This window comes from Mobula birostris, chromosome 1 (genome assembly GCF_030028105.1).
Source record: "Mobula birostris isolate sMobBir1 chromosome 1, sMobBir1.hap1, whole genome shotgun sequence".
NCBI classification, from domain to species: Eukaryota; Metazoa; Chordata; class Chondrichthyes; order Myliobatiformes; family Myliobatidae; genus Mobula; species Mobula birostris.
Genome location: NC_092370.1, coordinates 88,850,428 through 88,867,310, shown reverse-complemented (window position 1 = coordinate 88,867,310; position 16,883 = coordinate 88,850,428). Strand labels below are relative to the sequence as shown.

Below are 16,883 nucleotides of genomic sequence, written 5' to 3'. Positions count from 1 at the left end.
GATGCTGGAAATTCAAGAAACACACATCAAAGTTGCTGGTGAACGCAGCAGGCCAGGCAGCATCTGTAGGAAGAGGTGCAGTCGACGTTTCAGGCCGAGACTTCTTCCTACAGATGTTGCTTGGCCTGCTGCGTTCACCAGCAACTTTGATGTGAGGAACAGTTCAGTGATGAGATGAGTGATGTTGAGTGAAATTATCCCCTCTAGTTAAAGAGCTTGGTGTTCGTTGAGTAATAACCATTCCTGAGCCTGGTGGTGCAAGTTTTGAGGCTCCTGTACCTTCTTCCTGATGGCAGCGGTGAGGAGAGGTGGGGGTCTTTGATGATGGATACTACTTTCCTGCAACAGCGCTCCATGTAGATGTGCTCAATGGTGGGGAGGACTTTACCTGTGATGGACTTTTTGTGGGATTTTCCATACCAGGCTGTGATGCAACCAGTCAATATACTCTCCACCACACATCTACAGAAGTTTGTCAAAGTTTCACACGACATGCCAAATCTTTGCAAACTTCTAAAAAACTAGAGGTGCTGCTGTACTTTCTTCGTAATGGCACTTACATCATGAAGCCAGGACAGATCTTCTAAAATGATAACTCCAAGGAATCTAAAGTTGCTGACCGTCTCCACTTCTGACCTCCCGATTACAACTTGCTCGTGAACCTCCAGTTTCCTCCTCTTGAAGTCAATAATCATCTTCTTGGTTTTGCTGACATTGAGTGAGGGGTAGTTGTTGAAGCACCACTCAGCCAGATTTTTATCTCCCTCCAATATGCTGATTTGTCACCATCCTTGAATCGGCCAACGCCAATGGTGTCATCAGTAAACTTAAATATTGCATTGGAGCTGTGTCAATTGGAGCTCACGGTCATAAGTGTAAAGCATGCAGATTGGGGGCTAAACACTCGGCCTAGTGGTGTACCTATGCTGGGGCAAATTCTGGAGAAGATGTTGCTACTAATCTGAACTGACTGAGGTTTGCAAGTTAGGAAATCGAGGATCCCATTGCACAACGAGGTATTGAGGCCTAAGACTTGGAACTTATTGATTAGTCTGGAGGGGATGATGGTATTGAATGCCGATCTGTAGTCAATGAAGAGCAACCTGGTGTGTGGATCTGTGCTGTCCAGATGTTCCAGTATTGAGTGAAGAGCCAATGAAATGGAATCTGCTGTTGACCTGTTGTGGCAAATTGGAGTCAAATCAAGTCACTTCACAGGCAGGAGTTGATATCTTCACCAACCTCTGAAACAATGTTGTAAATATTCAAAAAATCAGGCAGCTTCTGTGGAGAGAGTGAAATAGAGTTAATGATTCAAAGAATGAAAAACATGCAAAATCTAATAATCTGAAATAAGAACAGAAAAACAGATCTTTCTAACCTGAAATGTTAACAGTTGTTCCAAGATGCTGTCTGATCTGCTGAGTGTTTCCAGCAATTTCTGTTTTTATTTGAGTTGCCACATCCAGTTGAAGGCCTTTTATCAGAACTAGGAAAAGTATTAAAAATCAAACACATTTTATGTGTAGAGAAAATGGAGGAGATGCTGGTAGTGCAAATGTCTGTGGCAAGTAGTGTGGCTGTCTCACAGCTCCAGGAATTTGCATTTCATCCTGACCATGGGTGCTCTTTTGCAGTTATAATGGTATTCACCTGGTGCTCCAGATTTCCCTCCCATCCCAAAGATGTGCTGGCTATTAGGTGAAATAGCTATTGTAAACTACCTCCTTTTTAGGGGTGGTAGGAGAATTGAATGTTTGAGGTAAATGGCTGGGTGTGTAGGAACATTTGGCAGAGAAATGAGGAGGTGTGGAATTGGTCTGAGAAACAGCATAGTCCCAATGGGTGAAATAACTGCTCTCTTCATGTGCGAATATGAAAAATGCACAGTTAGTGGCCTTTAGAATGTCTTAAGATCTTGAAAAATCCTGTAGACGAGGATTATTGACTGTCCATTTTCCTCTACAGATGCTACCTTATTCACTGTGCTCCTCCAGCAGTTTCTTTGTTGGTCCAGTTTCAGCATCTGTAGTACAAGACCTATAATTCATTCAATCTCAGAATCTGAGAAATTGGATCTTTCCTTTGCTGTGGTATTCTTAGTTCAGACATCTGTATACTGTGTTGTGGATGAGCCACATCAAACATCAACAGCCTCAATTAATCTCTTCTCTGCTCAGTTTGGTATTTGAGCACAACCTGACAAAGATTTTCATATCTTCATATGTTCAACTTTCATTAGAGTTTCCAAAATAAGAGGGAACTTCATTGAAACATACAAAATCATGAGGAAAATGGATGTGGAGAAGATCCTGGCTATCTCCTCCCGTGGAAAATTTCAGAAAGGGATTACTTTTACAAAATAAGAGATCCTCCATTTAAGAAAGCAAAAATTTTCACACAGAGGGTCAGAAATCTTTGAAACTCATTTTCTCACAAAACAGTGGAACTAGAGTTTGAGTACATTTAAGGCATTAAGAAGGGGTTAAAAATTACTGGAAGTAGATGTGAATGAAGAATTGAAGTAACAATGCTTGTAGCCATGATCTTATTAAGTGGCAGACTAGGCTTGATGCACTGAGTTGCCCACTCCTGTTCCTAAATCTTGAACAAATACCAAAGCAGATTTAGAACTGGAGTTGATTTATTATTGCCATGTGTACCAAGGTACAGTGAAAAGATTGTCTTTCAGATAGATCGTACAGATCAATTCATTACACGGTGTGTTGAGCTAGAACAAGGTAAGCAAGTAACAGAATACAGAATAAAGTGTAACAGCTACAGTGCAGGTAAACAATAAAGTGCAAGACCATGATTACGTAGATTGTGAGGTCAAAAATCCATCTCATCATTCTACAGAACTATTTAATAATCCTATATCAGTGGGGGTAGAAGTTATCCTTGAGGCTGGTGATAGATTTCTCAACTATCTACCTTGTGAGAAGAATTTGCTTAGAACATAAGTAACAGAAAGATTAAAATTTACAGTCCTTTGTGCTTTTTGCATTATTTGCCATAAACATTATTTCTCTTGATTTCCTAGACACTGAATGGCCTATCCAGCCAGTAACAGAGTATTTCCAATCTTCTGAGATATTCAAACATGTAGAATAATATCAACAAGGACACATCTTCACATTGTTATCCTGAATAATCTACCTTTTTCCCATTTTATATTGAAACTGATGTCTCTAATTCTAGACTTTCCAGCCAAGGGAAGCAGCCCTGGGTCCCTGTCCTATAGGAGCTTGAAAATCTGCCTCAAGGTGGTTATGTCTTGTTTTTCTGAATTCCAAATCCAAAATCCTGAAAAGATGTATCACCAGTCTCAAGGACAACTTCTACCCTGCTGTTATAAGACTATCAGGTGGTTCCTTGATATGATAAGATGGACTCTTGACCTCACAATCTACTATGTAGTGAACTTGCTCATTATTATTTAGCTGTACTGGATTTTCGGCATAGTTGTTACACATTGTTTTGCATTCTGCTACTTGTTCTAGCTTGTTCTAGTGCAATACACTAGGTACTGATTTGATAGAACATAGAACAGTATAGCACAGTGAAGGCCCTTTGACCCACAATGTTGTGCCGACCTTTGAACCTACTTCTATTTGATCTGCATGACAAAACAATGTAAGACAAGCTTTTCGCTATATCTTGGTATATGTGACAATAGTAAACCCAATTCCTGTTTAGGATCTTCTCACTCAGTCTTTTCACACAGGATATGAGTTTAATAAATGCACCGGCTCAAAGGCAAATATTTTCTTTCTTGGTCATAGAAACCATAGCTGAATAGAGTGGATGTAGCTCACCAGAGCGCAAACATCTACAACATGGATAGAACATAGAAGAGTACAATACAAGAACAGGCCCTCAGCCCACAATGCCATGGCAAACTAGAAACCAAATGTCCAACTAAAGCCTTCTGTCTACACAATGTTCATATCCTTTCATTTCCTGCACATTTAGGAGCCTTTTGAACGCCCCTATTGTATTTACCTCCACCACCACTCCAGGCAGCACATTTTAGACACCAGTCTCTGTGTAAAAATACTTACCCCACATATTTCCTGTAAGCCTAACCCCATCACTTTAAACATATGACCTGTGGTATTCTTATAAACCTCTGTTAGCCTCTGCCACTCCACAGAAAACTACCCAAGTTTGTCCAATCTCTCCTTACAGTACATGCCCTCTTAGTTCAGGCAGCATCCTGGTAAATCTCTTTTGGCACCCCATCCAAAGCCTCGACATCCTACCTATAATGTGATCACCAGAACCGAATGCAATACTCCAGATGAGGTCTAACTAGAGTTTAATAAAGCTGAAACATAACGTCCCAACTCTTGAACTCACTCGACTAATTTTACCAGAGGAAAATACACCATTCACCTTCTTTACCTCACTCTCAACGTGCGTAGCTACTTTTAGGGAGCTATAGAATTGGATCCCGGGGTCCCTCTGTACTTCAGCACTGTGCTGCATGTGTAAAGAGACTGTGCACTGTTAATGAGTCTTGCCTTTTAGTTATACAGCAAGACATCATCACTCTTCTAATCAGCTGAAAGTGCAAATTGATCTTCTAATTGCTCTCTGTAGTGTGGCGTGGTTGTGTAGCAATTCGGGCATTGCTGTACAGGGCCACTAATCACTAATCAGGTTTCAATTTCCACAACTGTCTGTAAGGAGTATGTATGTTCTCAGCATGAGAGCATGAGTTTCCTCTGGATGCTTCAGATTCCTCCCTCATTCCAGAGCCAGTTGGGTCAGTAGGTTAATTGGTAGCATGGGTTTGTTAGGCTGGAAGGGTCTGTTACTATGCTAAATCAATTTTTAAAAGCTTACCTATCTTTCTCTCTCAATATTGCCCAAATCTAGTTTCCCTACCTGTGGGGGTTGTATCTTCAGCTGTCAAGCCCCCAAGCTCTCTTTCCCATATGACCTGACATCAATTTAGTTTTGTTCAACAATGCTCTTCTGATCGGTTCTGAGATTTTTTAAAGTTCTGCCATAGAAGCCATATAAATGGGAATTTTTTTGGTGCATCGAGTTTAAGTATTTTCAAATCTTCACACACAAGTATCAAATATAAAAATGTGCCATACCTCTTTGTGACCTATGGGATGATCGATTTGAGATCTGTGAACCTGTTGAACTTGATCTTCGGGCTGTTGCCTGTTCTGGAAAGTGGACGTGAATGGAATCCATGGATGCTTGCAAATTAATGGACTTTAGAGAACCAAGTGAGCTTTTCCTTTGACAGTCATTTCTGTGATCTTCCTCACTCTCATCTTTACCAGAAGCATTTTCACTCTTTTCATCTTCATCCCACAAACCATGGCACTAGAATAAAATTTTCTTTGTTTTATAAAACTGTAGCACGTAGCTGTAGTAGTGTATGGCAATACAATAATATGATGTCTGATTTTCAAGTGAATGCCTTACAAATGTAGCTTTACACTTCTTGAGTGACACATCCAGTATTAATAACCAAGACACAAATCTCAAATCAAAAAGGGGAATGTATGTTCTCCCCATCACCGTGTGGGTTTCTTCCAGGTGCTCCAGTTTCCTCCCACATTCCAAAGTCAATAGGTTAATTGGTCACATGGGTGTATTGTTTGGATGATCTCAAACCTATGATCACTAACTATAGAGCACATTGTCTGATGACCATTCAAAATAGAAAAAGGACATTTTATGAATAGTAAAACTATTGCTATGGTATTCCATGAGGTAAACATTATCAATATTCCAATCACCAGTGACTTTATTACATAATAGTCATGTACCAAATAGATACTTTGAAACTTTGGATGTGACATTATAAAGAGGCCAAATTTGTTTCAAACTCTGTTATATATCCTACCTGGTCACATTTTCCACAAATTTCAACATAGAAAATTACGCTGACTAACGTTTAAGTGGTAGAAAGTTGTCCTATACTTTCAGTGATCAATAATATGTAATATGTCTTTTTTAGCTCAGTTAATAAGGACATTGTAATAAAGGCCAAAATGGAGAATGATTAGGCTACCGCACCAGCATCTCATCTGGACACATTTATTCGTTCTTTGCTGGTCCCATTACTACAGGGGTGCTGCTAGTAAAACTACTGCCTCTCTGCTCCTGCAACCCGGTTTCAATCGTAACCTAAGATCATTATCATCCTATGTATATATCACCATATATAACCCTGAGATTTATTTTCTTGCAGGCATATTCCGTAAATCTAGGGACCATAATAGTAACTGCACCCAACAGGATGGACAAACAATCAACTTGTAAAAGACAATAAACTGCAAGTACAAAGGGAAAAAAAAGTAATAAATATCGAGAACATGATGAGTCATTGAAGTAAGTCCATTGGTTGTAGAAACAGTTCAATGATGGGGCAAGTGAAGATGGATGAAGTTATCCCCACTGGTAAAGGGCTTTTTGACCAAAAGACCCATAAGATATACAGTAGGAGCAGAATTAGTCAATTTGGCCCAACAAGTCTACTCCACCACTTCATTACGGCTGATCCAATTTTCCTCTCAACCCCAATCTCCTGCCTTTCTCTGTATCCTTTTGTGCCCCAACCAAGCAACAATCTATCAGTCTCCGCCTTGAATATACATAAAGACTTGGCCTCCACAGCTGCCTGTGACAACAAATTCCACAGAGTCACCACTCTCTGGCAAAAGAAAATCCTCCTCATCCCCATTCTAAAAGGATACCCCTCTATTCTGAGGCTGTGTACTCTTGTCTTAAACTCTTGCACCACATCCACTCTATCAAGGCCTTTCACCATTCGATAGGTTTCAATGAGGTCACCCCTCATTCTACTGAATTTTAGTGAATACAGGCCCAGAACCATCAAACACTCTTCATATAACAAGCCATTCAATCCTAGAATCATTTTCGTGAATCTCCTTTGAACTCTCTCCAGTTTCAGCACATCCTTTCTAAGATAGGGGGCCCAAAAATGCTCATAATTACATCCTTCCTTTTATATTCTAGTCCTCTTGAAATTAATGCTAACATTACATTTGCCTTTCTTGCCACAGACTCAACCTGCAAATTAAACTTTAGGGAATCCTGGACAAGGACTCCCAAGTCCCTTTGCACCTCAGTTTTTTGTATTTTTTCTCCATTTAGGAAATAGTCAACACTTTCATTTCTTTTACCAAAGTGCATGGCTGTAAATTTCCCAACACTGTATTCCATCTTTTATTTCTTTGCCCATTCTCCTAATCTGTCTACGTCCTTCAGTAGCCTCTCTACTTCTCAAAACTACCTGCCTCTGCACCTACCTTCATATTATCTGCAAACTTTGTAACAAAGTCATCGATTTTAACATCCAAATCATTGACATATAATTTAATAAGAATCGGTCTCAACACAAAACTCCTATGAAACACCACTAGTCACTGGCAGCCAACCAGAAAAGGCTCCCCTCATTCCCACACTTTGCCTCCTGCCAATCAGCTACTGCTTCATCCATGCCAGAAACTTTCCTGTAATACAGTACCATGGGCTCATAGCTTGTTAAGCAACCTCTGAATATCCCAAGTACATAACATCAAGCAATTCTCCTTTGTCTGTCCTGCTTGTTATATCTTCAAAAAATTCCAACAGATTTGTCAGGCAAGATTTTCCCTTAAGGAAACCATGCTGACTATGGCCTATTTTATCATGTGCCTCCAAGTACCCTGAGAGCACATCCTTGATAATCAACTCCAACATCTTCCCAACCACTGTCAGACTAAGTAGCCTATAGTCTTCTTTCTTCTGCCTCTCTTCCTTCTTGAAGATTGGAGAGACATTTGCAATTTCCCAGTCTCAAGAACTATTGCAGAATCTAGTGTTTCTTGAGAGATCATTACTAATGCCTCCACAATCTCTTCAGTCACCCCTTTCAGAAGTCTGGGATGTACACCATCTGGTCCAGGTGACTTATCTACCTTTAGACCTTCCAGTTTCCCCAAGAACCTTCCGCTAGTTATGGTAACTTCACACACTTCATGTCCCCTGACACCTGGAACTTCCACCCTACTGCTAGCGTCTTCCACAGTGAAAACTGATGCAAAATACTTATTCAGTTCATCTGCAATTTCCTTGTTCCCCATTACTACCTCTCCAGCATCGTTTACAAGCAGTCTAATATCCATTGTCATCTCTCTTTTACACTTTTATGTATCTGAAGAACTTTTGGTACCCTCTTAAATATTATTGGCTAGCTTACTTTTGTATTCCATCTTTACTTTGTTAATGACTTTTCAGTTGCCATCTGTTGGTTTTTAAAAGATTTCCAATCCTCCAACTTCCCACTATTTTTTGCTCTATTATATGCCTTCTATTTGGCTTTTATGACAGTTTTGACTTCTCTTGTTAGCCACAGTTGTGTCATCTTTCCTTTAGATCTTCTTTCTTCTCTTTGAGATGTATTTATCCTGTGCCTTCCGAATTACATCCAGAAATTCCAACCATTGCTGCTCTGCGGTTATCCCTGCCAGTGTTCTTTTCCAATCAATTCTGGCCAACTCTTCTCTATTGCCTCTGTAATTCTCTTTACTCCACTGTAATACTGATACAGCTGTCTTTAGCTTTTCCTTCTCAATTTTCAGTGTGAATTCGATCATATTATGGTGGCTTTCCCCTAAGGGTTCTTTTACCCGAAGCTCCCTAATTAACTCTGTTTCATTGTATAACACCCAATTCGGAATAGCTGGTCCTCAACCACCAGCTGCTCTAAAAAGCCATCTCATAGGCACTCTAGAAATATACCCTCCTGTAATCCAACACCAACAAGATTTTCCCAATCTACCTGCATATTGAAGTCCCCCATGCCTTTTGGTATGCATTTTTTAATCTCCCATTATAATTTGTAGGCCACATCCTTACTACTGCTTGGTGGTCTGTGTACAACTCCCACCCACGTCTTTTTACTCTTACAGTTCCTTAGCTCTATCCACAATGATCCAACACCTTCCAAACCCATGTCACCTCCTTCTAATGATTTTTCATTTTTTTTTAACCAACAGAGCAATGCCACCCCCTCTGCCTTCCTGCCTGTCCTTTCGATACAATGTGTATCCTCAGTCACTAAGCTCCCAGCTATAATCTTTCAGCCATGATTCAGTGATGCCTACAACATCAAACCTGCTAATCTGCAACTGTGCTACAAGTACATCTACCTTATTCTGTATGTTGTGCGCATTGAGATACAACACCTTCAGTCCTGTATTCACCCTTTTTGATTTTGTTGTACCATGCTCAACCTTTTAATTCCTAACTTTGTCTGACATCTTACATACATCTACCTCCACAATCCCTCCACTGACAGTTCTGGCAGTCTGGTTCCCATCCCCCTACGACTTTAGTTTAAACCCTATCATTAACAAACCTTCCCGCTGGGTTATTATACTTCTGCAGTTCAGGTGCAAACTGTCCCTTCTTTATAGGTTCCACCCTCCCTGGAAGAGAGCCCAATGATCCAAAAATCTTATGCCCTCCCTCCCACACAAACACCTTAGCCACGTATTAAACTATATAGTCTTCCTAGTTCTTGCCTCACTAGCACGTGGCACGATAGCAAACCTGAGATCACAACCCTGGAGATCCTTCCCTGTAACTTAGCACCCAACTCCTTGAACTCCCTATGCAAAGCCTCATCACTTGTCCTTCCCATGTTATTGGTACCTGAATGGACCATGACTTCTATCTGTTCACCCTCCCACTTAAGAATGCTGAGGTCTTGATACAAGGTATTCCGGACCCTGGCACTGGGAGCCAACATACTGGGAATCTCGTTCTTGCCCACAGAACTTCCTGTCTGTTCTAATGAGTCCCCTGTCACCACAGTGTGCTTCTTCTTCCCCCTTCCCTTCTGAGTTACAGAGGCAGACTCAGTGCCAGAGACCCAACCACCGTGACTTTCCTCTGTTTGGTCATTCCCCCCGACAGTATCTAAAGTGATGCACCTATTGTTGGGAGGGGGGATGGCCACAGGGGTACTCTGTACTGGCTCCTTAACTTCTTTCCCCTTCCTGACTGTTACCCAATTTCCTGTCTCCTGTACCTTGGGTGTAACTACCTCTCTATATGTCCTGTCTATCACACCCTCAGCCTCCAGAATAGTTCAGAGTTCATCCAGTTTCAGCTCCAGCTCCTTACCGTGTTAACACGGTTTCTTAGAAGCTGCAACTGGATGCACTTCTCACAGTTTCAGTGGTCAGGGATATTGGAGGTCTTCCTGCCTTCCTACATCCTGTAAGAGGAACATTTCACTATTCTGCCTGATATCTGCAGAGCTGAGCAGAAGAAAAGGAAAAAAACTCTAGCTTTTCGTTTCTTCGCTTTCTCTGAGTGAAGCCCCTCTTCGCTGAAGCCTCAAAGAGCTAAAGCCTTAAGATCACCACTCAGACGATGGCCACTGTCCACTCAGACGATGGCCACTGTGATGATGGCTGTCGCACTTGCCCCTGCGTTCCTTTAACTTGCTTTTACTAATCAATCCCAAACACTGATTGGCTGCTAGTCAAAACTCTATTACACTGCCACAAACCACTCCTGCCTTTTATCTTCGGACAGTGGACCTGTTCGAAGTCCAAACCTTCGATGTCTAGATTGGCTGCTGGTCAAAGCTTCAGACATCATCTATTCTATCATCACCTTTGGTGGTTGAGAAGTAGTAACTGTTCCTGAACCTGGTGGTGTGAGGCATGAGGCTCCTGTACCTCCTTCCTGATGGCAGCAGTGAGGAGAACATGTCTTGTGATGTGGGATCCCTGCTGGTGGATGCTGCTTTCCTGCAACAGCACTCTGTTTAGATGTGCTCAATGGAAGGGGAGGGCTTTATCCTCGATGGACTGGGCCACATCCACCACTTTTTGTAGAATTTTCCGTTCAAGGGCATTGGTGTTTCCATACCAAGGTGGGATGCAACCAGTCAATGTATTATCCACTGCACATCTATAGAAGTTTGTCAAAGTATTAGAGGTCATGCCGAATCTTCACAAACTTCTAAGGAAGTCGGGGTGTTGCTGTGCTTTCCTTATAATCGCACTTACGTGCTGGGCCAAGGACAGGTCCTCTGAAATGATAACATTGAAGAAGTTAAATTTGTTGACCCTCTCCACTTTTGAATCCCTGAAGAGGACTGCCTCATGGACCTCCAGTTTCCTCCTCTTGAAGTCAATAATCAGCTCCTTGGTCTTGCTGACATTGAGTGAGAGGTTGTTGTTGTGGCACCACTCAGCCACATTTTCAATATCCCTTCTGTAGGCTGATTCACCTTTGACAGTGGTATCATCAACAAACTTAAATGTAGCATTGGAGCTGCGCTTAGCCACACAGTCATAAGTGTAAACGAGTAGAGCAGGGGATAAGCACAGAGCCTTGTGGTGCACCTATGTTGATGGGGATTATGGAGGAGATGTTGTTGTCAATCTAAACTGACTGAGGTCTGCAAGTGAGGAATTCAAAGGTCCAATTGAACAAGGAGGTACAGAGGCCAAGGTCTTGAAGCTTATTGATTAGTTTTCAGGGAATGATAATTTTGAATTCCAAGCTGTAGTCAGTAAAGAGCATTCTGATGAATGTACCTTTGCTGTCTAGATGTTCCAGGGTTGAGTGAAGAGCCAATGAAATGGCATCTACTGTGGACCTGTTGTGCCAGTAGGCAAACTGGAGCAGATCTAAGTTGTTTTTTTTCTGACAGGAGTTGATGTGTTCCACCATCAACCTCTCAAAGCCCTTCATCACAGTGGATGTAGATTAAATGCTATTGGTCAATAGTCACTGAGACAGGTTATCACATTCTTCTTAAGCACCGGTATAGTTGAGGCCTGCTTGAAGCAGGTAGGTACCTCAGAGTGCCAAAGTGAGAGGTTATGAACATTCCAGCCAGATGATCAGTAGAGGTCTTCAGTACTCCGCCAAATACCCCATCTGGGCTGGATGCTTTCCATGGGTTGACCTTCCAGATGGATTCTCTCATGTCAACCTCAGAACCTGAAATAACAGGGTCACTGAGGGCTGTGGGATTTTGTGAAGGTTCTTCCATGTTTTGATGGTGAAAGCCAACACAGAAGATATTCAGTATCTGGGAGCGAAGCCCTGTTGTCACCAATATCTCTTGATTTCACTTTGTAAGACAGCATTCAAGCCCTGTCACAGCTGTCTTGCATCCTTCAGTGAATCAAGTTTAGTCCAGAAATGGCACTTTGTCCACAAGGTGACTTTCTCGAGAACGTACCTGGACCTCTTGTATCTTACTTGGTCACCAGACCTGAATGTGTTGAATCTGGCCCTCACCAGATTGCAGATCTCCTGGTTCATCCAGGGCTTCTGGTTGGGGAAGGCTGAGTGAGTTTTTGGGGACATACTCGTCTAAAACACTCGTGTTTTTATAAAGTCCGTGCCAAGTGTGGTATATATACTGATGAGTCCATGAACACGGCCCAGTACACAGCCTCAAAGCAATCCCATAGCTGTTCCTTTGGTTCCCTCAACCACCACTTTGTCATCCTTACCTCTGGAGCTTTGCTCTTTCGCCTCTGCCTATACACAGGTAGGAGAAGGATCAGATTTCCTGAAATGTGGTCCCGGCATGGAACAGTCAGCATTCCTTATCATAGTATAGCAGTAGTCTAGTGTACTGGGACCGCCGGTGCTGCAGGTTATATTCTAATTGTAATTAGGCATTGATATCTTCAAACAAACCTGGTTAAAGTCCCCGACAGTAGTTGCTACCTGTGTGTGAGTTTGCACGTTCTTCCTGTAACAGCATGGGTTTCCTCTGAGTAGCTCCAGTTTCTTCCCACATCCAAAGTTGTGTTGGTTGGAAGGTCATGGTAAATTACTCCCTTCATGTGAGTTAGTGGTAGAATGGGTGAGCAGGTGGTAGAATGGGTGAGCGGGTGCTGGAATGGGTGAGCTGGTGGTGGAATGGGTGAGCGGGTGCTGGAATGGGTGAGCGGGTGCTGAAATGGGTGAGCGGGTGGTAGAATGGGTGAGCGGGTGGTAGAATGAGTGAGCGGGTGGTAGAATGGGTGAGTGAGTGGTAGAACGGGTGAGCGAGTGGTAGAATTGTGAGCGAGTGGGAGAATTGTGAGCGGGTGAAAGAATTTTCTACTTCCCAGTTAATTCACTTGAAGCTTTTCTTCTCAATTTGCCCATTTCCACAGCAAGTAGCTACAATTTTCCTCAACTGTTCAGATGGACTTCATTTATAGGGAAGATTAAAAACTAGGATTCAGCCCCAGGTCTGTGAGGTGGGCAGGTAAACCAACAGTTAACAGCGTAATCATCATTCATTCCATTAGCAATTTTGCATCAATAGTATTGACTGTGTTCCAATCAGCCTACAAAATTTTAGCTCTGAAGGATGATTGAGAATAGAGTGGCTGTTTTCTTTAGCAAGGAGTTGATGGACACTTAATTGAAGTGCATAAAATTTTGTGAGATCCAGAAAGAGTAAATACAGAGGACTATTCTTTTGGAGAAAGGGTCAAACACCCTGGAGCATAAGAGATGGTCAGGATCTCTTTTCTTCCCTGCCAACCGTTCAATTGGCTACCCTTGATCAGGTACAGTGCCGATAAGAAGTATTCACTCGCCCTCCCCTTGGAAGTTTTTGCGTTTTATTGTTTTACAACATTGAATCACGGTGGATTTAATGTGGCTTTTTTGCCATATTAGATGAGTCCACGGCCAGATCAGCCATAATCTAATTGAATGGCAGAGCAGGCTCAACAGGCCAGATGGCCTACTCCTGCTCCTACTTCTTATGTTCTGACATTTTGACACTGATGAACAGAAAAAGACTCTTCTGTGCCAAAGTTAAAACAGATCTCCACAAAGTGATCCAAATTAATTACAAATATATAACACAAAAAAATTGATTGCATAAGTATTCACCCCCCTCCCCTTTAATATAGCACACCAAATCATCACTGGTGCAACCAACTGGTTTCACAAGTCACATAATTAGTTAAATCGAGCTCTGTTTTTGGAGATCTATGTGTAGTCAAGGTGTTTCAATTAATTGTAGTAAAAATACTCCTGTATCAGAAAGGTCTAGCTGCTGGTGAGTCAGTATCCTGGCAAAAACTACACCATGAAGACAAAAGAACATTCCAAGTAACTCTGTGAGAAGGTTATTGAAAAGTATGTCAGGAGATGGAGACAAGAAAATTTTCAAGTGACTGAATATCCCTTGGAGTACAGTTAAGTCAATCATCAAGAAATGGAAATAATATTACACAGCTGTAAATCTGCCTAGGGCAAGCCATAGAACCATAGAACACTACAGCACAGAAAACAGGCCATTCGGCCCTTCTAGTCTGTGCCAAAACATTATTCCGCTAGCCCCATTGACCTGCATCCAGTCCTTAACCCTCCAGACCTCTCCCATCCATGTACCTATCCAATTTATTCTTAAAACTTAAGAGTGAGCCTGCATTTACCACGTCAGATGGCAGCTCGTTCCTTAAAAACCGAGTGGCCGTGCAAGAAGGTGACTAGTGAGGGAGGCCACCAAGAGACCTTTGACAACTCTGGAAGAGTTACAAGCTTCAGTGGCTCAGATGAGAGAGACTGTCGATACAACAACTGTTGCCTGGGTGCTTTACCAGTCACAGCTTTATGCAAGAGTGGCAAAGAGAAAGCCACTGTTGAAAAAAAAAGTTTGCCAGAAGGCATGTACGGACTCTTAAGTCAGGTGGAAGAAGGTTCTATGGTCTGATGAAACCAAAATTGAGCATTTTGGCCATCAGACTAAACACTATGTTTGATGTAAGCCAAACACCGCACATCATCAGAAACATACCATCCCTACCGTGAATCATGGTAGTAGCTGCATCAGGCTGTGGGGATGTTTCACTGCAGCAGGCCCTGGAAGGCTTGTGAAGGTAGAGGGTAAAATGAATACAGCAAAATACAGGGAAATCCAGGAGGAAAACCTAACGCAGTCTGCAAGAGAAATGTGACTTGGGAGAAGATTTGTTTTCCAGCAAGACAATGACCCCAAGCATAAAGCCAAAGCTACACAAGAATGGCTTAAAAACAACAAAATTAATGTCCTAGAGTGGCCAAGTCAGGGTCCAGACCTCAACCCAATTGAGAATTTGTGGCTGGACTTGAAAAGGGCTGTTCACTCACAATTCCCATGCAATCTGACAGAGTTTAAGCAGCTTTGTAAAGAAGAATGGGGAAAAATTGCATCATCTAGATGAGCAAAGCTGATAGAACCCTATCCACACAGACTCAAGGCTGTAATTGCTGCCAGAGGCACATCTACTAAATACTGACTTGAAGCGAGTGAATACTTATGCAATCAATTATCTTGTGTGTTATATTTGTAATTAATTCAGAGAACTGTTCTCACTTTGACATGAAAGAGTCTTTTCTGTTGATCGGTGTAAAAAAAGCCAAATTAAATCCACTGTGATTCAATGTTGAAAAACAATAAGACATGGGGGGCGGGGGAGCTCAAACAGTGGTGGTCTACTGTCAAGTGAAGCCAACTGCTTGCTTTAAAACCTAGTGAGAAAACGTGGTTGATTCTAGACTGCGACTTTGGCTTATATCATGAACTTCCCCTGGGGCATTCTAGCCTTTGTCTACATGGTCACATCATAGTCCATTAAAAGTAACCGTAACCTTGAGCTACAACAAGCAAGATGCTGGAGAAACTCTGTGGGTCAGGCCTGACCTGTTGTGTTCCTTCAGTACACCCTGTTCATTCCTCCAAATTCTAGCATCTGCATCCCTGTGTCTCGGCCTTGTTTCTGACTTCAATTTGCTTCTAAAATTCCCACAAGGAAGACATAAGTGGCCCTGAAACATTATCTCTGATCTTCTCACCACAGATGTTGCCTGACCCACATGTGCACAATCTTGCTTTTGTAACATGGATATTGACTGGTTTCAGCTTTGCCCTGAGACTTGTTCCATTGCATATTACTGATCAAAATGACACATTCCTTAAAAACGTTGGGATGATTGCGAGGACTTAACTACATGTACTGAAAGATACAGGTGAAATATGGACCCAGGTAAGATGTATTAGATGAGCTTTATTTAAATTACATCTAACTCAGGAAGTTGTCATATTGGAAAGAAGGAAAGATATCAGATTTCAAGAATATTTATAGCCCTTAGTAAAATATTAACAAAAGCACCCATGAATGTCCAAAGTTTTACAATTTGTGTAATAGAATCTTTAATATTGAAAGTATTGTCCTCAATTCAGTGTTTTAAATGAGGGGAAGTAACAAAATCAATTGGTTAAATTTTTCAAGCTGATGGGTGTATTGTGAGGGAATCCAGGAGTGCCCCTATTAGCTGTTTGAAAAGAGACAGAGAGAGACATTCATCATTGATGGGTTGTTCGAAAAGAGAGAGAGACGAAGATTAACGGTTGGACTGTCACTTTAAGGCATTGGAAGTAACTTTGGATTTCTACTGAGTTGGGTTTGGAGACAGCACCGAGCAGCTCGAAAGTTGCTATAGTGACCGACAGGACATTGTTGATGTTACTTTCAAGGACTTGTTGCCTGCTTGTGCATTTCTTCACAGACAAAGGAAGGAGGGACTCTTTGAATGACAGGTGATGGTCAGCCTGGTGAAATAAATGGGAGGTCAGATGATACAGACCTCAGGACACATGATCTGGACACTGAATGAGCATTGTTGTGCCCGCAGAGAAAGTGGGTTTTGGAGGATCGATCAGGCGGATCGATCCAAATTGCTATTCCAGCGGTGAAGAAGGGGTTGACTGATAAGGAGTTGTCTATGTGTCCACCCTTGCCGGGGTGATAGCTCCACCACAGGAAAACCGGTCCCCCAGTTAAAGTCACAGTCGGTGACTTGTGAAGGATTTCGGA

The 16,883-nt window shown here is 42.0% G+C and overlaps 1 protein-coding gene across 2 annotated transcripts in view; it reads right to left on the bottom strand.

Annotated features, from left to right (window-relative positions):
• Positions 1 to 16,883, bottom strand: part of LOC140198027 (piezo-type mechanosensitive ion channel component 2) — an 835,978-nt gene that overhangs the window by 35,129 nt on the left and 783,966 nt on the right. For both annotated transcript variants that reach the window (XM_072258850.1, XM_072258859.1), the window contains one exon: positions 5,112 to 5,349. In XM_072258850.1, coding sequence (XP_072114951.1) covers positions 5,112 to 5,349 — 238 coding nt within the window. The remainder of the gene's footprint in view (positions 1 to 5,111; positions 5,350 to 16,883) is intronic.